The following is a 21,118-nucleotide window of genomic DNA, read 5'->3' on the forward strand; positions in this document are numbered from 1 at the left end:
AAAACTCCATAACTTCACTTAGCTCTTTGAGTGCCGGGTTTTTTGATAGACTTGATTCTGGTTTGGTACCTTACCCGTGCACCAAAAAAACAATCAGGAGGTGCGATAGTTTTTGTATATTTTAGCCAGATAGCCTGACCAGGTCAATGCTCATCTTCATTCCTGCATTGCAGCCGCAACTGTGTCTGTGACTGCAATGCACTCCAACAGGTTTAATAGGTCTCTGTACACATTCTGGGGGATATATAACGTCCCTCGTATACGACCCCAGTCACTGCCTCACACATACTAGAAAAACTATAAGTAGGCATTGGTTGGCAAGCAATGCTCCCTTAATAGAAGTAGTGAAGCTTTAAACAGTACTATTCTAATGGAAAAATGGGTCTATTCAAAAAGGGGCCGCAGCTAAATTTTGGAAACAGTGGGGGGATTGGGTTAAATGCTCAAGTGTTGTGTTGGATGAGTTGGTCAGAGACATAATATTTAACATGCTAGTTCTTTAATAGCAACATAATAGGACGGATAGAATGTTGTGAAATTCATGATACATTTGGTATTTCTGCATCAAGGAGGGACGATAGTCATATGCAAAATCAGATGGGTAAGGGATGAAAAGGGGGGGTTCTGGTGGGGAGGGTTGGGGTGTTTTTTTAAATCCTGTAAATATGATGTTTTATTATATGTTATATTTTCTGTATCAAACAGTCTGTAAGATTTGTATCAAACCTCCGATGCCGGCGCCATTCCAGCGGTGTCGGCACGTGCGTTCCCGGGGCTCATGTGAGGTTGTTACGTCGTGTGAGCCCAGTAACTGCTGGAATCACTGTCTCCACGTTCAGAAAAATCGAACATCATGAGGAAATCTGAGAGCAGCTGCAGCCCTGGCTTCCTGTTGATGTTCAATATGTCCGAAGGTGGTGGCAGTGAAGTCAGCACTGACTGGGCGCAGGGCTCATGTGATGTAACAACCCTGGGAATGTGAGTCCCAGCACCGCTGGAACGGAGCTGGCATGGGAGCTGAGTATCAGTGCTTTTATTTTAGCTAGGCCAAACATGAGGAATGACACCTGTTGTTCTAGTAGTGAACAACCCCTTTAAGATTGTACAATTTTCAGTTAAAACATTTTCAACATTCTGGACATGAAAAAGGCTTCTCCCTTGTGTTACTTTTCTAAAGTTTATTAAGAGTTTATTTTCAAGGAAAACATTTCCCACATTAAGAATATAAAAAGGCTTCTATCCTGTGTGACTGCTCTGGTGACTAAGAAGAGATGATTTCTTCACAAAACATTTCCCACATTGTGAACATGAAAAAGGCTTCTCCACTGTGTGAGTTCTCTGATGTATAACAACAGCTGATTTCTGGTTAAAACATTTCCCACATTATGAACATGAAAAAGGCTTCTCCCCTATGTGAGTTCTCTGGTGTATAGCAACAGCTGATTTCTGGTTAAAACATTTCCCACATTCTGAACATGAAAAAGGCTTCTCCCCTGTGTGAGTTCTCTGATGTCTGATAAAAGTTGATAACTGTGTAAAACATTTTCCACATTCTGAACAAGAAAAAGGCTTCTCCCTTGTGTGAGTTCTCTGGTGTATAACAACAGATGATTTCTGGTTAAAATATTTCCCACAGTCTGAACATGAAAAAGGCTTCTCCCCTGTGTGAATTATCTGATGTCTGATAAAATTAGTCATGTGTGGAAAACATTTTCCACATTCTGAACATGAAAAAGGTTTCTCCCCTGTGTGAATTCTTTGATGTCTGTTAAAACTAGTCATGTGTGTAAAACATTTCCCACATTCTGAGCATGAGAAAGGCTTCTCCCCTGTGTGAATTCTCTGATGTCTGATAAAAGTTGATATCTGTGTAAAACATTTTCCACATTCAGAACAGGAAAAAGGCTTCTCCCCTGTGTGAATTCTCTGATGTTTGATAAAACTAGTCATATGTGGAAAACATTTCCCACATTCTGAACATAAAAAAGGCTTCTCCCCTGTGTGAATTCTCTGATGTCTGATAAAACTAATCATATGTGGAAAACATTTCCCACATTCTGAACAGGAAAAAGGCTTCTCCCCTGTGTGAGTTCTCTGGTGTATAACAAGAGTTGATTTCTGGTTAAAACATTTCCCACATTCTGAACAGGAAAAAGGCTTCTCCCCTGTGTGAGTTCTCTGGTGAATAACAAGATTGGATTTCCTGCTAAAATATTTGCCACATTTGGAACAAGAAAATCTATTCTCTATCGTATGAATTTTTTGCTGTATAGGAAAAGACTTTTCGTGGGGAAAACTATTACCACATTCTGTATGTGAAAATGGCGTCTTTGCTTTAGGAGCAGTTTGTTTTTTAGTGCTTATTTTGTGACTATGATTTTCCTTAGTAGTCGGTAATGAATCAGAAGACAGGACGTGTTTCAAAGGATCAGATGACAGATCTTTGCTGTGAAGGGATGATGGTAAATCTGGAGTAATGTCATTCACTTGAATTGTATCCTGTGTGATCTCAAGATCATCTGATTTAAAAATTGAAGATGTCAGCTGTCCCTCTGATCTCCTGGTACAGTCATCTGCTATGATAAAAATCAATTATTATTTTTCAATAAAATATCCTTGAATTTTATAATTTTTAACATTTCTACTTAAACTCTCTGTAAAAATATGATTTACTCAGCAAGACAATGACAGTTCACAGTCTAATAAAAAACCTCATAAGATGAACCTGTTATGTTGGGGAAAATAATACCAATAAAAACTTCCACTCATCCCGCAAAGAACAAGCCCCCACTCAGGTCCATCATCTGTCAGTGGAAAAACGGAGGTTTCCTCATTATTAGTGTCTCAAAGGCTCTTGAAGAGCAACATGGCTTCCATAAACCAATCCAGCAATATCCGCTCTCCCAAAGTCAAATCTCCCCCTCACTTCTGAGCCTTGCAGTGTGTCCAAACCACATTTATCATCCATGTATTTGGCATTACTATAGTGAGAAGAACCCACTTAATTTTCAGAGTGTGTCTCCTGGAGCACAATCTGGGCACTATGTGTTGGGTAACAAAATGGCAAATGCACAATTTTCACTCTCCAACATCCACTGCGTGCTAATTTCCGAAAAGTACCTGTAGAGTCAAAATATTCCCTACTTCTAAAGATTAATTCATTCAGGGTTATAATTTACAAAATGGAGTCACTTTTTGGGGATTTCTACAGCTCTAGTTTTCTGCCTTTTGTCATATTAAGGGCTTCTGCGAATGGTGTGTCCCATCTCCTCTGGGATCTGCTCCCCCGATGTCTCCTTCTGTCACCAGGAGCCGCCTTATTCATTCTACAAGAGGCGCTGGTGATGGAGGAGACGTCAGAACCAGAAGCTCTGGGCCACGCAGGCTCTGTCCAGCCACTAAGATTAGGGTGCCTGGGACCTTTAGTACCATCCAGTCTGGCAGTATGGGTGTGTGTGCTGTCCAGCTGGAGTAATCTGCTCCCTGCTTCAGCCAACTGGAAAGCACCGCACCCTACTAAAGCTGGAAGCATATTGCCGGAAGCTGCCAGATACAGCCTTGTTCTCCTCTGGTTCAGTCCTCTGTGCTCAGCTCCCGGCTTGTGTATTTGTTTCCTGTTGTGACCTCGGCCCGTTTACTGACTACTTTTGTGTCTTCTGATTTTGTATTTTCTCTGCTCTCCAGGTTCTGACCCGGCTACCTGACTATTCTTCTTCACATCTCACACTACAGAACATCAGGTAACACCGTGGCCCAAGCCTACGGGTCTCTGTGTAAGTCCAGATACAGAGAAAACGGAGTAGATAGTGCTAAGCCTGTTCATGGTGACCATCTTTTGAGCTGCCAGGTGACCATGAACAGTGTCCCCAATATATTGTGTCTGCAAACTATTCCAGCAAGATCTGCATTCAAATAGCTAAATGGCGCTCATTCCCTTCTTAACCTGCCATGTGCCCAGATAGTAGGATACAACCGTATACAGGGTATTGTTGGATTCAAGAAAAGGTGGAAAATAATTTGTAAGGTCCATCTGTTTCCTATTATCCTTTGTGAAGAATTCCAAAGATATCACCAAATAATGTGACACACGTAAGATTTAAAAAATGGGCACTGATAGGAACACAAAACTGGCTGCGGGAAGTGGATTAACCAGAGTATTTTGGGAACTAACCACTGTAGTCAAAAACTGTGACTATAGACCATAACATCTACTGAAATGATAAAACTCAACAGTCTCCATCAGTAAGTAGTGAGTAACTAGTGGTGAAACCTCTCTGGGGTAATTGGAGTATGGGGCTCGGGGGCTCTTGGGAATCTAAACTATCGTAAGGGACAATATTTTCTGTCAGATGAGTTTCAAGAAGAAATATTAGACGTTCAAAGAGAACTTTTTTATAATAGTGCAGAGCTGAGGTGTCTTAAATTTAGCTTAGAGATATATCGTGGCACAGGTGTAATGTATTTATGCAGTCTATCGCAATACTATTTGAAGTTAGTCGGTTTTAGGCTGGGTGCCCACGTAGTGTTTTTCAAGCGTTTATGCTGCGGAATTTCCGCAGCATAAACGCTTGTGAAACGCTAGGTAATCCGCACCCCATGGTCCCCAAGGGGATTCCGCATGTTCTATGCACATGCTGCGGATTTTTCCGCAGTGTTTATGCTGCGTACAAAAATCCGCAGCATGTCATTTAATTTTGCGGAAGCGCAGCGGAACTCCCGCCATTGACTTGCATTGAGACGCATAGAAACCGCGACTGTACATTTGTACAAGCGGCTTCAATGCGTCTCTATGTGCGGATGGTACCCAGTTCTGGAGGAGAGAAGACTCTCATCCAGACCTGGGTACCATTGTACCTGTAAAAAAAGATAAAATAACAAATAAAGTTTATACTCACCTTTCCGAAGGCTTTTCTCTGAATGCCGGCATCGCTTGAGGACCTGCGGTGACGTCACAGTCATGTGACCGCAGGCCCTTCACCGCTCTGTCTCGCGATATGCCGGCATCCAGGAACCAGTCAGGAACGAGCACTGCAGCCACGCCGGGGCATCGGGGGGGTGTATAGCTTTATTTGTTTTAATTTTGCTGTTTGCATGGATTTATACACTGTGACCTAGTTGTCAAGCACTTTCCAAGTGATGCTAATCGCCTGGAAAGCGCTTGTCAATCTGCATGCGGAAACGCATGTGAACCCGCATGTGGATCCGCATGTATTCTGCAGGAAAAACCCATGCACAATCTGCATGTACAATCTGCATGCGTTTTTTCTGCCAGGGAGATGCAGAAATGCTGCAGAAATTTTCTGCTTCATTTCTGCATCGTGGGCACATAGGCTAAAAATAAATTGAAAAGTCAGGATAAAGGGAAACTCTGTTGTTATTGGACAGAAATTCACACTTGTCCCTCACCGCAGATTTAATGCTGTCGATAATAAAAGCAAAGTTTGGTCAGAAAGACTGGACTTCGTCTTGTAGGGACCATATGAGGACATTCAGCAGCACAGAAAGGACTTTCAATGCCCAAAGTCATTTTAACAGTTTTGTTTTTGGAAGAGGAGAATGTTTTGATCTAGCGGCAAAATGAATGATCACACGATTGTGATACGGCCGGACTACACCACCGATAAAGCAGCCACAGCCGGTGACTGAGAAGAATCTGTGACTTCTCAGCATTTAGTGGTTCCTACTCACCTGGGTAGTCATATGTAGGAATCTCCTCTTTACACCGCTCATCGCCCCTTACATATGTCTCTGTAGTATTAATATGGGTGAGATCTTCACCCTGAAACAAATATTATAAAAGTCACAGACAGATGGAGAAGTCTCATCTATGATCAGCTCTAATCCTGCCATCTCCACCGTTCTCATTACACAAGTATAAAACATATAATACTGGTGGATAAAACAAGACTGAACACAAGACCTTCGCAGCCGTCTACACATCATAGGGGGGATCTCATGACACCTTCTCTCCATCTACCTGATGATCCTGAGGAACATTGGGATCTTCTTGTTTACAGTCCTGTGGAAGAAGAGGATGGGGACATCTCTCTGGTGTTGTCCTCTTACTGGATAGATCTGGAGGAAACACATACAGGGACTGAATTTATTCTTTACATACAGATAATTATAGGCCGTGTGTATTTAGTCCTGTCTATTACCTGGTGATGTGAGGGGCTGGGGAACCTCCATCATGATGTCCTTGTACAGATCTTTGTGTCCTTCTAAATACTTCCACTCCTCCATGGAGAAATAGACAGCGACATCCTGACATCTTATAGGAACCTGACACATACAATGATACCGTCATCTCCCCGATCCTTTCATAGCGTTACTGTATAATGTCCCAGCATTCCCAGCAATGTCACCTCTCCAGTCAGCAGCTCAATCATCTTGTAGGCGAGTTCTACGATCTTCTGGTCATTGATGTCCTCATGTATCAGAGGGTGAGGAGGAGGCCCCGTGATTGGGCTCAGGGGTCTTCCCCATCCCTCAGACACAGGGTCCTGACAGCGCTCACTAGAGGTCTTCTTCACTACTGTGTAATCCTGGTTATGGAGAGACACATTCATAAATCTCACTACAGACATTTCCAGAGTCCTCACCTCTCCAGTTCTGTCCATCTGTTATTCCCATAGATAAGATTGATGTAATGTGACGTCATCAGAATCTCTCACCTCTCCAGTAACCCGGAAGAGGATCTCTAGGGTGAGGTGTAATATCCTCTCTGCCATCTTGTCTCTATCCATATCCATCTTTGATGGGTCCATAAGGAAAATTCTCTTATATAGAAGATCTTCACTGAGAGGATCGGATATTGTAGGGACCTGAATGAGAAGAAGATGAGCCGATGTAACGTCATAAAAATCCTGTGTAATAATACAATTACTGGAGATAATAAGGGGAAACATATGAGGAGATTTATTATTTTACAGTATTTAGTTTTCTTCTTTACATCTAGTAATAAAACCTATACATTTTTGGCCACAGACAACAAGCAGTTTCTTCCTCGGAGTCGGAAGCTGAATACGTTTCTCACAAGATGGTTATCTGATGGTTATTAGTAGATGGTTGTTTGTTCTTTGCCCCGACCCTATCACAACTCCTGTCTCCTGGTTTAATCGCAAGAGAAACACATAACGAGAACCTGGCTTACACCTCTGGGTTTTCATTGATGAATGTCCACCATGTAAATATGCCGAACACAAGAAATAGATTTAATCACATTAAATAAAACATTTCATTACACAATATATCACCTGCAGCAGAGAATTTGTGGTATATTGTATTCAGTGTCTGGGATGTAATGTCAGATATGTCGGCTGCTCCTCCCGTAAATAAGGCAGAGAATTAATGAGCACATAGGAGACCCCACTAATCCCACAGCCATTAACCCCTCCAATGTTTCCACACATTTCCTAAGAGAACATAATGGGGACTGAAAGAACTTTCAGTTTTGTGGCATTGAAAGGGTAAATAGATCAGGTGGAGGGGAGATGGCGGAGGAGCATTGCTGAACCGTGAAGCTTCCTGCACACTGAGGCCAAATCCATCGCACCGGAGGGTATAAAGAGAAGGAGGGATCTGATCTTACATTACCAGACGGGTGAAGGGGCCATATTGTGATGACTGTAAGATGATTGTGTTTCTTGTCTTTCTTTGTATAATATCTATTACATCTATTAATGCCGCCATTCATCCTGTGCACAGGAGCGGCTGCTCCAGAGACATTTATATCCTGCTCGGGTTTCATTCTTACCTTCGGTTCTGGGTAAGAAGTATCACTCCGAAACGCGTCACCTCCACCTTAATTCTCTCTGGATTCTTTCCTCCAATGTTCTGATGACGTCCCATCATTATTGTGACATAAGGTTATAAAATGAAGGAATAAAGGTTTTATGTTATTTGAGGTCCTGGATCGTCCTCTATGTGTGGACGGTTATCACTACTATCTACATTACAGTGCTGGAGCTAGGAGAGGAATAATGGCGTTGTGTGAGGACTTCTCTGGGCTTCTGTCCTTCATCCTGCAGTCGTCTGAATGGATCTAATGTGGACGGGAACCAGCTAAGCCGCATTCTGCCCACAGCTGTTACCTCACTGTTCACACCACACAGAGACCCCAAAAGAGTCTCCGTGCTGAAGGGGTTAATGCCCCCTGCGCCCAGTAATGGGGGTCTCCACATACCTCCACCTGCAGAGCCGCCACCACATATATGGCTGCTCTGTGCACACAGGACCTGTGATGAGGTCACAGGAGGGGAGGAGTCAGGGGTCACATGATCAGGGGCCTCAGTGAATGTACAGTGTGAACTGTGCGGCTCCTGTACAGTGATATCCAGAGTGAAGACGCTACATGGAGACGCTACAGTCAGTGACATTTCCGGCATTATTTGCCCCTCACTACTGGCACAATTACCCCGCGCCGCCTTTTCTACAGTTTTATGTGTGAATGTAACGTGGGATTTTCCTGCTTGGAGACAAATAGACGACACATGAGGTGATTATCACCAGTTACCGGACGTCTACTATGTGGCGGCATAAGATTGTGCTATCCACTTCATACCAGGAGCTAAAAGGCCGAAATCTCGTATGTTTAACTCCTTCCATGGAGGGCGGCCTTGATAGACTATATTCAGAGTCCGGCTGAGAGTTCGCTCACATCAGCGGATTATAAATCGCTCCGATGTCCATCCTGAATAATTGGACGAGTGTCATGGGGTCCCCCTATTTTTTTGTAACCAGCAAAGGTAAAGCAGACAGCTGAGAGCTGATATTATCAAGTTGGGAAGGTCCCTGGTTATTGGGCCCTCCCCAGTCTAAAAATACCAGCTCGTAGCCGACACAGAAGTAGCACATCACATGAGATGCACCAATTATGGATTTTTGCCTTTGCTCTTCCCAATTACCCAGATGCATTGACAATTGGTGTAAAGTATCGTGGAGTTAATGTCAGCTGTGGTTTGTCAAAAATCACAGCTGGCATCAAACCCTGGTGATAGTAATGGAGATGTGTCTATCAGACAAACCCATTACTGACCCAGTAATCAAAAATAAAAACACCCACGAAAAAATACTTAATTTGAATAAACACTCCCCAACACTTTTCCTGGTTCGCTAATTTATTAACCCCCCCCCACCAAAAAAAAAGCATGCAGGTCCAACGTAGTCCACCAAATCCGACGATGATGGGCATTCCCACCATATATGTAACACAGACCCATCTGCACCACCACACCGCCAGCACAAGTCCGAAAATGCTACGAACCATAGTGCGACAATGGTGCCATCTAGATAAAATCTTATAGTTTTTCTCCTGGGCACAGCAAGTAATAGATAATTTGTGGGAGAGTATGAATGTTTTTTGCCTATCCTTCTCTGAAATTTGATTACCCAATTCCTTCTCCCAACCTCAGTAAAGGGTAGAGGGTCATTGCTGGTGTCCATTTGTGTTGCTTTGTGTATGGAAGATAGAAGTTTAGTACAAGGACCTACTTGAGTGGTTAACGGTTCAAACGGAGTGAGTTCATCCTTTATACTAGAAATATGTGAGAATTTATAAATGACCTGAGCTGGAAATAAGCCAGGCAGGATAGACTCCTAATTGGAAAGGAGCCACAAAGTTCTATAACGGAAGGAAAAGAGCCTGATCCCATGAGAACGTGTCTCAATCTAATCTCATCAGATCAGTCCCAGATTAGAAATGAGTCCGTACCTGGAGCAGAGGGAAAATCTGGGTTGCCAAACAAGGGCGTTAATGGACCCAACCTACGTGGTATAGATGAAAAGATTAAGACTTGATCCCATGTTTTCAAAAAGTGTTGAATGGGTATTGGCAATTGTTTAGTTTGTACATGTATTTAGTCAATCCAAGGTAGAGATGTGAGTATCCAGGGATAGACGTCCCCTTCCAGTTTCACCCATTGCTTATGTTCCACAGACGTGAACCAGTCCACTGCTCTCATAAGAATCAAAGATTGATGGTCATTTTTTTAGATCAGGCATACTAGTACCCCCCTTTATTTTTGGAACATCACAATATTTTAAAACGTATCCTAGACCTCGACGTTCCCCATTCTACCTAATAGCATTGTCGAGATGGGAGAAAAAGGTCTCAGGAACGCAGACAGGAACGATCCGGAATATATAAAGAAGTTTTTGGCAAAATGTCCATTTTATCACATAAATACAACCAAACCAGGACAAGAGTTTGAATTTATAATTCATTACATTTTGAAGAGTTTGTTCAAGGACAGTGATATAATTTAAACTATATAGATCATCCATGTTGCCTGGAATTTGTGTACCGAGGTACTTAGGTGTGTCTTTATGCCACTTAAAGGCAAAGTTAAAAATTAGCTGTTGTGTTATGTTATGGCTTCCATAACAAATAAGAAATTCCAGTACATAGTGTTGAACGCCTTTTCAGCGTCCACAGAAACAAGGCACATTGGGATCCCCTGTTTTTTTGCACGTGAAACTAACAACAATGTTTTATTTGTATTATCACGAGCTTCTCTGCCCTTAACGAAGCCAACCTGATCGTTGCCAACAACTGAGGGTAGATAGTGGGAGAGCCGTGTTGCAATCATTTTAGAGAATATTTTGACGTCTACATTAATGATATTGGATGAATATTAGGGTAGGTATTTGATTATGTTCCAGGATTTGATAAAACCATTATATGAGCCTCAAGTGATTGAGGGCAAAGGGGGAGTCTTCTGAGATATTATTGAACACTAATGGTAATAACTGGGGGGAAAACATCTTATAAAATCTATTATTGAATCCATCTGGCCCAGGGCTCTTCCTGATAGGTAATGATTTATTGGCCTCTCCTGTCTCTTGTTCAGTGAAAGCTTTGTCTAGTATCTCCTGCTCAGGGGTCTGTAAGGAAGGAACGGCAGTGTCCATAATATATTTGTCAATTTTTGTTTCAAGATTATTAGGTGAAATATCGTGGTCTTGTCCATGAATATTATATAGCGAACTGTAACAGCAATGAAATGCTTAAGCTATGTTAGTGGGGTTATGAATTTATATCCGCGGTGCTAATTTTATTTTGGATACGTATGTCCTTTGCATCCGTGGATGTAACTTCCTTGTCAATGAGAGACCACATTTATCTGTGAATCCCTACGAGTACCTTCACATATGATCTTGGCATTTTGTATACGTTTGATCTAGTAAAGATCTTCCCTCCTTTCTTTTTTTCATTCAGATCATTTTTACAGTTATATGAAAAAGTTTGGGCACCCCTATTAATCTTAAGCTTAATGTTTTATAAAAATTGTTGTTTTTCCAACAGCTCTTTCAGTTTGATATATGTTATAACTGTTGGACACAGTAATGTTTCTGCCTTGAAATGAGGTTTATTGTACTAAAAGAAAATGTGCAATCTGCATTCAAACAAAATTTGTCAGGTGCATAAGTATGGGCACCCTTATCATTTTCTTGTTTTAAATACTCCTACCTACTTTTTACTGACTTACTAAAGCACTTTTTTTGGTTTTGTAACCTCATTGAGCTTTGAACTTCATAGCCAGGTGTATGCAATCATGAGAAAAGCTGCTTAAAGTGGCCACTTGCAAGTTGTTCTACTGTTTGAATCTCCTCTGAAGAGTGGCATCATGGGCTCCTCAAAACAACTGTCAAATGATCTGAAAACAAAGATTATTCAACATAGTTTTTCAGGGGAAGGATACAAAAAGCTGTCTCAGCGATTTAACCTGTCAGTTTCCACTGTGAGGAACATAGTAAGGAAATGGAAGAACACAGGGACAGTTCTTGCTAAGGCCCGAAGTGGCAGGCCAAGAAAAACATCAGAAAGGCAGAGAAGAAGAATGGTGAGATCAGTCAAGGACAATCCTCAGACCACCTCCAGAGAGCTGTAGCATCAACTTGCTGCAGATGGTGTCACTGTGCATCGGTCAACTATACAACGCACTTTGCACAAGGAGAAGCTGTATGGGAGAGTGATGCGAAAGAAGCCGTTTCTGCAAGCACGCCACAAACAGAGTCGGCTGAGGTATGCAAAAGCACATTTGGAGAAGCCAATTTCTTTTTGGAAGAAGGTCCTGTGGACTGATGAAACCAAGATTGAGTTGTTTGGTCATACAAAAAGGCGTTATGCATGGCGGCAAAAAAACACAGCATTCCAAGAAAAACACTTGCTACCCACAGTAAAATTTGGTGGAGGTTCCATCATGCTTTGGGACTGTGTGGCCAATGCCGGCACCGGGAATCTTGTTAAAGTTGAGGGACGCATGGATTCCACTCAGTATCAGCAGATTTTTGACAATAATGTTCAAGAATCAGTGACAAAGTTGAAGTTACGCAGGGGATGCATCTTTCAGCAAGACAATGATCCAAAACACCGCTCCAAATCTACTCAGGCATTCATGCAGAGGAACAATTACAATGTTCTGGAATGGCCATCCCAGTCCCCAGACCTGAATATCATTGAACATCTGTGGGATCATTTGAAGAGGGCTGTCCATGCTCGGCGACCATCAAACTTAACTGAACTGGAATTGTTTTGTAAAGAGGAATGGTCAAAAGTACCTTCATCCAGGATCCAGGAAATCATTAAAAGCTACAGGAAGCGACTAGACGCTGTTATTTTTGCAAAAGGAGGATCTACTAAATATTAATGTCACTTTTCTGGTGAGGTGCCCATACTTATGCACCTGTCAAATTTTGTTTGAATGCAGATTGCACATTTTCTGTTAGTACAATAAACCTCATTTCAAGGCAGAAACATTACTGTGTCCAACAGTTATTACATATATCAAACTGAAATAGCTGTTGCGAAAACACCAATTTTTATAAAACATTAAGCTTAAGATTAATAGGGGTGCCCAAACTTTTTCATATAACTGTATTTAACAAAAGAAAGGAATTACCAACATTTTGTTTTTCTTATATAAACTTTGTGACAAAAAAAATAAAAAGAAAGAAAAAACAGTAACAATACAAGAACCGGTTTACAATGATATAAAACCCAATACCGCTCTATAGTACAATGGTTTGGAATAGTAATTTTACATCTGTACATAAATATCTGAATACTTCCTGACGGCTTATTTTTTTCCCTATTCAGACATCAAAAGGAAAAGAATATATCTAAGAAGGGACAATTGTGTGGACTGAGACAATTATTATTTGCTGACACCTTAGGTATAAGGATATAAATTCCTGGTTTACTGCAGGGATATGTACAAATGGTCCAGTATATTATTTCGGAAGCAATACCTGGGGTAATTAACCATTGCTCCCATATGTGTATGGATTTCTTGAGAGCGTTCCTTTAATATAAGATGCCCCTTTCCAAGCATAGAGTGTTATTTATCCTGGATTTTAGTTCTGTTATCGTTGGGGGAGAATTGTCTATCCAATGTAGTGCCAACAACTTTCTGGCATGGAAGAATTTTCTTGAGCTATCTATTGCCATATGGAGTCTGGGTCTACGTCCTCTCCCAGGAGTCCTAGGATACAGATTTCAGGTTCCAACTGAAGTTGTATCCCAAATACAGATAGTACAAGAGCGATCACCCCCTTCCAGTAGTCGTCAATATTTACACATTCCCACATCATATACAGTATCGACCAAAAGTTTGGACACACCTTCTCATTTAAAGATTTTTCTGTAATTTCGTGACTTTGAAAATTGTACATTCACACTGAAGGCATCAAAACTATGAATTAACACATGTGGAATTATATGCTTAACAAAAAACTGTGAAACAACTGAAAATATGTCTTATATTCTAGGTTCTTCAAAGTAGCCACCTTTTGCTTTGATGACTGATTTGCACACTCTTGGCATTCTCTTGATGAGCTTCAAGAGGTAGTCACCGGAAATGGTTTTCACTTCACAGGTGTGCCCTGTCAGGTTTAATAAGTGGGATTTCTTGCCTTATAAATGGGGTTGGGACCATCAGTTGTGTTATGCAGAAGTCTGGTGGATACACAGCTGATAGTCCCACTGAATAGACTGTTAGAATTTGTATTATGAAAAAAGCAGCTAAGTAAAGAAAAACGAGTGGCCATCATTATTTTAAGAAATGAAGGTCAGTCAGTCCGAAAAATTGGGCAAACTTTGAAAGTGTCCCCAAAAAACCATCAAGCGCTACAAAGAAACTGGCTCACATGAGGACCGCCCCAGGAAAGGAAGACCAAGAGTCACCTCTGCTTCTGAGGATAAGTTTTTCCGAGTCACCAGCCTCAGAAATCGCGAGTTAACAGCAGCTCAGATTAGAGACCAGGTCAATGCCACACAGAGTTCTAGCAGCAGACACATCTCTTCAACAACTGTTAAGAGGAGACTTTGTGCAGCAGGCCTTCATGGTAAAATAGCTGCTAGGAAACGACTGCTAAGGACAGGCAACAAGCAGAAGAGACTTGTTTGGGCTAAAGAACACAAGGAATGGACATTAGACCAGTGGAAATCTGTGCCTTGGTCTGATGAGTCCAAATTTGAGATCTTTGGTTCCAACCACCGTGTCTTTGTGCGACGCAGAAAAGGTGAACGGATGGACTCTACATGCCTGGTTCCCACCGTGAAGCATGGAGGAGGAGGTGTGATGGTGTGGGGGTGCTTTGCTGGTGACACTGTTGGGGATTTATTCAAAATTGAAGGCATACTGAACCAGCATGGCTACCACAGCATCTGGCAGCGGCATGCTATTCCATCCGGTTTGCGTTTAGTTGGACCATCATTTATTTTTCAACAGGACAATGACCCCAAACACACCTCCAGGCTGTGAAGGGCTATTTGACCAAGAAGGAGAGTGATGGGGGTGCTACGCCAGATGACCTGGCCTCCACAGTCACCAGACCTGAACCCAATCGAGATGGTTTGGGGTGAGCTGGACTGCAGAGTGAAGGCAAAAGGGCCAACAAGTGCTAAGCATCTCTGGGAACTCCTTCAAGATTGTTGGAAGACCATTTCCGGTGACTACCTCTTGAAGCTCATCAAGAGAATGCCAAGAGTGTGCAAAGCAGTCATCAAAGCAAAAGGTGGCTACTTTGAAGAACCTAGAATATAAGACATATTTTCAGTTGTTTCACACTTTTTTGTTAAGTATATAATTCCACATGTGTTAATTCATAGTTTTGATGCCTCCAGTGTGAATGTACAATTTTCATAGTCATGAAAATAAAGAAAAAATTTTAAATGAGAAGTTGTGTCCAAACTTTTGGTCTGTACTGTACATCAGGTGGGCGTCATTTTAACCACATCTAGGGCCTGTGTCATCTGTTTGTGTTCCAATTTTAAATAAAATACTTGGGGATCTACATACCCCATGAATGAGAAGAATTTGGGACAATCTTTGTGACTCCGACAAGGAAAGCTTAGCTATTATATCAGTATTTCCCCCATTGCTCCTGAGATAAGGGACCCACATCCTCCTCCTATTTTGTTTTAACTATCAAATGTAGGGCCAGTAACTGCCTATAAATAAGGGATATTAGACATTTTGTATCCACCACTGTAGCAATGGTATCTATTGGGTGATGTCTATCAATCAGTATGGCGTTAATTCTAATTGTGTACTATACGCATGACGTATTTGCAGATATTGAAGGTTAAAATCTGCCTTTATTTGTTCAAAACTCTTGAATAATCCATCCCTTAAGAGTTTTGGTACCAAACATATACCCCTATCCTCCCATTCACTAATATTTTTTAGTTTCTGTAGCTCTAGTAAGTTATAGTTATGCCATAAGGCTATGTGCCCACAATGCAGAAATGAAGCAGAAATTTTCCTAAGCATTTCTGCATCTCCCTTGCCAGAAAAATGCATGCGTTTTTTATGCACGTTTTTGACGAGTTTTTGATGCGTTTTTGCATGCGGATTTTTATTGCGTTTTTGTAAGCATATTTCAAGCATTTTTGAGCATAAATAAAGTTAGTGAAAAAAAAGGGAAAATTCAGATGTCATTTCCTAGTTCAACCCCTCTTCACCAGTTTGGTTTTTGCAATAGACAGGATGCCACAGGAACTGCAGCCCCTGCGTCTCAGCAGACCATGCATAAACCTTTTGCTGCTGATAAATCTGCGTTGAGCAGGTAATATAAAGTAGATGTTTTTTTGGGTTACATTATTTTTATGTAGTGTGTGTACTAACCTATTATTGTTCCATAGGAGCGGTTACGGAGGAGAAGAAGACCAAAAAAGATGTGGGTGCACCCTATCTTGCAGGAGCGGGCGGACAAGGGCCACTTCAATGTTCTTTATCAGGATTTAAGGAGGTAAGATATATGGGAATAAAGTATAATGTCACCCGTGTGTACCATTTTTCTTTTTGAAGGAGGTTTTGTTGGTACAAAATTATATTTTAATCCGTGTTTTTTATTTCTGTTTACTAAAGTTTTCCAGAAAAATTTCAGCAGTTTTGCCGTCTGACCATTGTTGCGTTTGATCCGCTGCTAAGCCTTATCTCTCCTGACCTGGACTACAGTGACACCAAAATGCGAAGGGCTGAGGAAAGGCTGCTCATCACCTTGCAGTAAGTTGAATGTTATATATATATATATATATATATATATATATATATATATAACATTTTTTTTTAAATCTAAACAACATATGCTGCCATGGTCAGAATAATTCTTGATTCAGTATTTCCGCATTATCTTGTTCAGCACGTGTTTTTTTCTCCAGTTTAGGACTATAATAAATTTTTAAAATAGAAACACCTCACCAATTCTACATTTATCATCCATGGCCGGTTTCACATGTACACATATCTCTAGCACCTTACCAAAAAATGTTCCAGAGATATCCGTTCCCCATGTGTCGTGTGTTTTCCGTGTTGTAGTTGTGTGCGTTACGTCTGCTTCACCTGGTTCACATGGACGGCCTTCTGGGAGTCAGCACTGCAGTCGCTAATCCCACGAGTCGGTGCTGAGCGCTGTCCTCATCATGGTTTTCTGCTAGCGCTGTGCTCAGCACCAGCAGAGACCTTGATGAGGGGGTTAGTAGTGTGTCCCCACCTGTAAAAATTAAGAATAAAGCAATAGCAATCATTATGTCTCTTGTCTCCGGTATGTCTGTAAACTGTCACCACTCATACTGGAGAAACTGACGTGTGAAAGAGCCCTTGTGAGGTTTTGTAGTTTAATAATCACATAGGAACAATGACAGTAGTTCCACCACCCATGAATGGGCACAGCAGTTCATCCCTTCCATCAGGTGTACCTGGTTTTGTTAGTCACCCTGTGGTGACAGCTCCCCTGTGTCTGTCTTTGTGTACTTATTTTTGGCTTGGCCATCATATAACAATGCACCAAGATCAGATTGAAAAGGTCACTGATGTCACACACTCTAGAGCAAACATCGTAGGCAAACACATACACAAAATGAAAACAGAATAGAATTGATATGTCTGAACTCAAGAGCAAACAAAAGATGAAAAAACAACTACAAAATGTGTGTCCAAACCCCCAAAAAATAAGGCGCTCATTGCTGGAATAGTATTTTGTAATAAAGTCCATAATTTTTTCCAGAGTAATCAATAATGGAGAATTACTGTTGGCTTGTATTTCTTTTCTTTTTCTGGCTTTTCTAATTTTATATTTTTCCTTTTCAGGTTTTTGGCCACAAGTGAGAGGCATACAACACTGCACCTCCAATTTAGGGTTGGTAAATCCACCATTTCCAGAATTGTGAGGTGCACATGTAGCGTCATCTGGCAGAAGTTGCAGCCCATCGTGATGCCTTCCCCAACCAAGGAGACTTGGCTGCAGGTCGCAGCAGGCTTTCAAACTGTGGCCAATTTCCCCTACTGTATAGGTGCTGTTGATGGCAAACATGTGTCACGCTGTCTCAGCGTACAGGAGGTCAGGGGCCTGAGCTGATCCTAAACAGGGGCCCTGACTAATCCATCTACCTGGAGGTACTGTTAATGGTACAGAGGTCCAGGCCGCCAGCGTAACCCTATCTCCTGAAAATCCCTGAACCTAAGTAATCTAGTCCTGAGAAGGACCCCGATCACAACAATAGGGGACAGGATAGAAAATACCCAAAACACAGTACTAGACAAACGAGACAGTACAAGGGGAAAACCAAGAACCACCTTGCATGCAAAAACTCACACCACAACTACAGAGGGAACACCAACAGGTTAGGAGATAAATGATAAAGCGAGGAAGGGAAAAAACCACACCGCATACACTTCGCTCCGAACTCCACCAAACAACAATCCGCTCTGAAGGTCTGCAAGAAATGCTTTCACCGACAACTTCCCTATCAGACCGGCAGGTATTTGAAGGAATCCCAATACTGCAGCATTAACTGCAGCTGAGCGAGGCTGAGCCTCATCAAGCACAAAGAGAGAGAATTAACTCCCTCACTACCAAAAAACACAAAGCACCAAAAAATCAGCTGCGAGAAGTCAGGCTGTGTAGTCGCGACGATCTTCGCGGCGACACACCCGTGACAGTACCCCCCCTTCTACGAGGGGCCTCCGGACCCTCAGGGCCAGGTTTATCCGGGTGAGTCGTGTGGAAGGCCCGAATTAACCGGTCTGCGTTAATATCTGACGCAGGAATCCACATTCTCTCCTCAGGGCCATACCCCTTCCAATGAACCAGGTACTGAAGGGACCGGCGACTAAAATGTGAATCGATGACTTTCGATACCTGAAACTCCAAATTTCCATTGACCACCACTGGAGGAGGAGGTAAAGGTGACGGTATCATCAGCGCCACATACCTCTTAAGCAAAGATCTGTGGAACACGTTATGAATTTTAAACGTAGGGGGGAGGTCAAGACGGAATGCCACCGGATTAATTATAGAACTGATCCTGTACGGCCCGATGAACCTGGGACCCAGTTTCCAGGAGGGAACCTTGAGTTTTATATTCTTGGTAGACAACCATACCCGATCGTTCACACTTAGGTCCGGACCAGACACTCTCCTCCTATCAGCCATACGTTTGTATCGGTTCCCCATAGTACTCAGATTATTCAGCACCCCTCTCCACACTGAAGCGAGTGATGATGAAAATTGTTCCTCCTCAGGAACCCCCGAAGAGCCCCCTCTACTGAAAGTACAAAACTGGGGGTGAAAACCATATGCCCCAAAAAACGGGGACTTACCAGTGCATTCGCTCCGCCTATTATTAAGAGCAAACTCCGCCAGAGGTAAGAAAGAAGCCCAGTCCTCCTGGTTCTCTGACACAAAACACCAGAGATATGTCTCCAAACTCTGGTTCAGACGTTCCGTCTGACCATTGGTCTGAGGATGAAAAGCCGATGAAAACGATAAATGCATCCCCCACCGAGTACAAAATGCCTTCCAGAATTTGGACACAAACTGAGACCCCCGATCCGACACCACATCGGAGGGTACCCCGTGAAGCCTCACAATCTCCCCGATGAACACCTGCGCAAGAGTTTTAGCATTAGGAAGAGCAGGAAGAGCGATAAAATGTGCCATCTTGCTGAACCTGTCTACTACAACGAGTATGACCGTTTTACCCGAAGACGGCGGGAGGTCCGTAATAAAGTCCATAGACAGATGAGTCCAAGGACGCTCCGGGATCTTCAAAGGTAAGAGGGCCCCAGACGGACGGGTATGTGGGGTCTTAGAGCGCGCACAAACCCCACAGGACACAACAAAAGTTACCACCTCCTTATGTAAGTTAGGCCACCAAAACCGACGCGAGAGGAGATCCACAGTTGCTTTACTCCCTGGGTGTCCTGCCAAAGCTGAGTTATGGTGTGCCTCGATCACCTTTTGTCGTAGCTGATCTGGAACAAACAGTCTCCCTGGAGGTCCAACAGGGGCGTCCCCCTGAGCCTCCAATACCTCCTCCTCAAGCTCAGAGCATACTGCCGACACCACCACCCCCTCTTGAAGGATAGGAACCGGGTCATCCGTATTCCCGGCCCCAGGGAAACTACGAGATAAGGCATCCGCCTTCACATTTTTTGACCCAGGACGATATGTAACGACAAAATTAAACCTGGTAAAAAACAACGACCACCTGGCTTGTCTGGGATTCAGACGTTTTGCGGACTCCAGATATAGCAGGTTCTTGTGATCGGTGATGACGGTGACCGGATGGACTGCCCCCTCCAAAAAATGGCGCCACTCCTCAAAAGCTAACTTAATGGCCAAGAGTTCCCTATTGCCGACATCGTAATTCCTCTCAGCGGACGACAATTTTTTAGAGAAAAAAGCGCATGGATGCCACTTTCCAGGGGACGAACCTTGTGATAATACTGCTCCCACCCCTACCTCAGAAGCGTCTACCTGTACAATGAACGGCTGTGACGCATCAGGTTGAATGAGTATGGGTGCCGAGGCAAAACATTTTTTCAAGGAGGAGAATGCTTGACAAGCCTTGTCAGACCACCTAGAAAAATCCGTCCCTTTTTTTGTCATGTCTGTGAGAGGTTTAACCATGGACGAGAAATTACGAATTAATTTCCGGTAATAATTAGCAAACCCCAGGAAACGTTGTAGTGCCTTAAGATTCTCTGGCAGATCCCACTCAAGAACTGCCCGCACTTTCCCTGGGTCCATATGAAAACCGGACGCTGACACCAGGAAACCTAAAAACTGGAGTTCCTGTACGGCGAACACACACTTCTCCCATTTGGCGTACAGTTTATTATCCCGCAAGATCTGTAACACCTGCCTAACATGCTCCTGATGAGACACAAGATCAGGCGAGTAAATCAAGATGTCATCCAGATATATGACAACAAACTGTCCCACCAGGCGGCGAAAAATGTCATTAACAAAGTGTTGGAACACCGCCGGGGCATTAGTCAGACCGAATGGCATGACAAGGTTAAACGCCGTCTTCCACTCATCCCCCTCCTTCATCCTAATCAGATTGTACGCCCCCCTGAGATCCAACTTAGAGAACCATTTGGCGCCCACGATCTGATTGAAGAGATCGGGGATAAGTGGGAGCGGATACGGATCTCGGACCGTAATCCGATTAAGTTCACGGAAATCCAGGCAAGGGCGTAGGCCTCAATCTTTCTTCTTCACAAAGAAGAACCCTGCGGCCACCGGGGAAGATGAAGGTCTAATATGCCCCTTAGCCAGACTCTCTGAAATATAATCCTTCATGGCCTGCCTCTCCAGACCAGAT

The 21,118-nt window shown here is 42.8% G+C and overlaps 1 protein-coding gene across 3 annotated transcripts; it reads right to left on the reverse strand.

Annotated features, from left to right (window-relative positions):
* Positions 1–1,126: 1,126 nt before the first annotated feature.
* Positions 1,127–8,247, reverse strand: LOC141182856 (uncharacterized). 3 transcript variants are annotated; one of them, XM_073660984.1, is made up of 8 exons: positions 8,186–8,247; positions 7,757–7,836; positions 6,675–6,824; positions 6,366–6,545; positions 6,159–6,282; positions 5,978–6,075; positions 5,689–5,779; positions 1,127–2,576 (listed from the first exon to the last, which is right to left on the reverse strand). In XM_073660984.1, exons 3-8 carry the CDS (start codon positions 6,765–6,767, stop codon positions 1,384–1,386), a joined length of 1,779 nt encoding a protein of 592 aa, XP_073517085.1. In that variant the 5' UTR covers positions 6,768–6,824; positions 7,757–7,836; positions 8,186–8,247; the 3' UTR covers positions 1,127–1,383. The 3 variants fall into 3 exon arrangements, with proteins under 3 accessions (XP_073517085.1, XP_073517086.1, XP_073517084.1); XM_073660985.1 differs by having other exon boundaries at positions 1,127–2,573; positions 7,757–8,238; XM_073660983.1 differs by having other exon boundaries at positions 7,757–8,238.
* Between the last annotated feature and the right edge of the window lie 12,871 nt (positions 8,248–21,118).

The sequence above is a fragment of the Phyllobates terribilis genome, unplaced genomic scaffold (assembly GCF_046119375.1).
Source record: "Phyllobates terribilis strain yellow unplaced genomic scaffold, ASM4611937v1 Scaffold_36__1_contigs__length_13169755, whole genome shotgun sequence".
Taxonomy (NCBI): Eukaryota; Metazoa; Chordata; class Amphibia; order Anura; family Dendrobatidae; genus Phyllobates; species Phyllobates terribilis.

Bases quoted from the DNA above. Each gene is read 5' to 3' on its own strand.
- LOC141182856 (XM_073660984.1), bottom strand. From the start codon at position 6,767: ATGGACCCATCAAAGATGGATATGGATAGAGACAAGATGGCAGAGAGG. The intron at 6,283-6,365 runs GTGACATTGCTG...TGTATGTGTCAG, and splicing joins TTGAGCTGCTGACTGGAGAG to GTTCCTATAAGATGTCAGGA. The intron at 5,780-5,977 runs GTAGATGGAGAG...TATTTGTTTCAG, and splicing joins ATGTTCCTCAGGATCATCAG to GGTGAAGATCTCACCCATAT.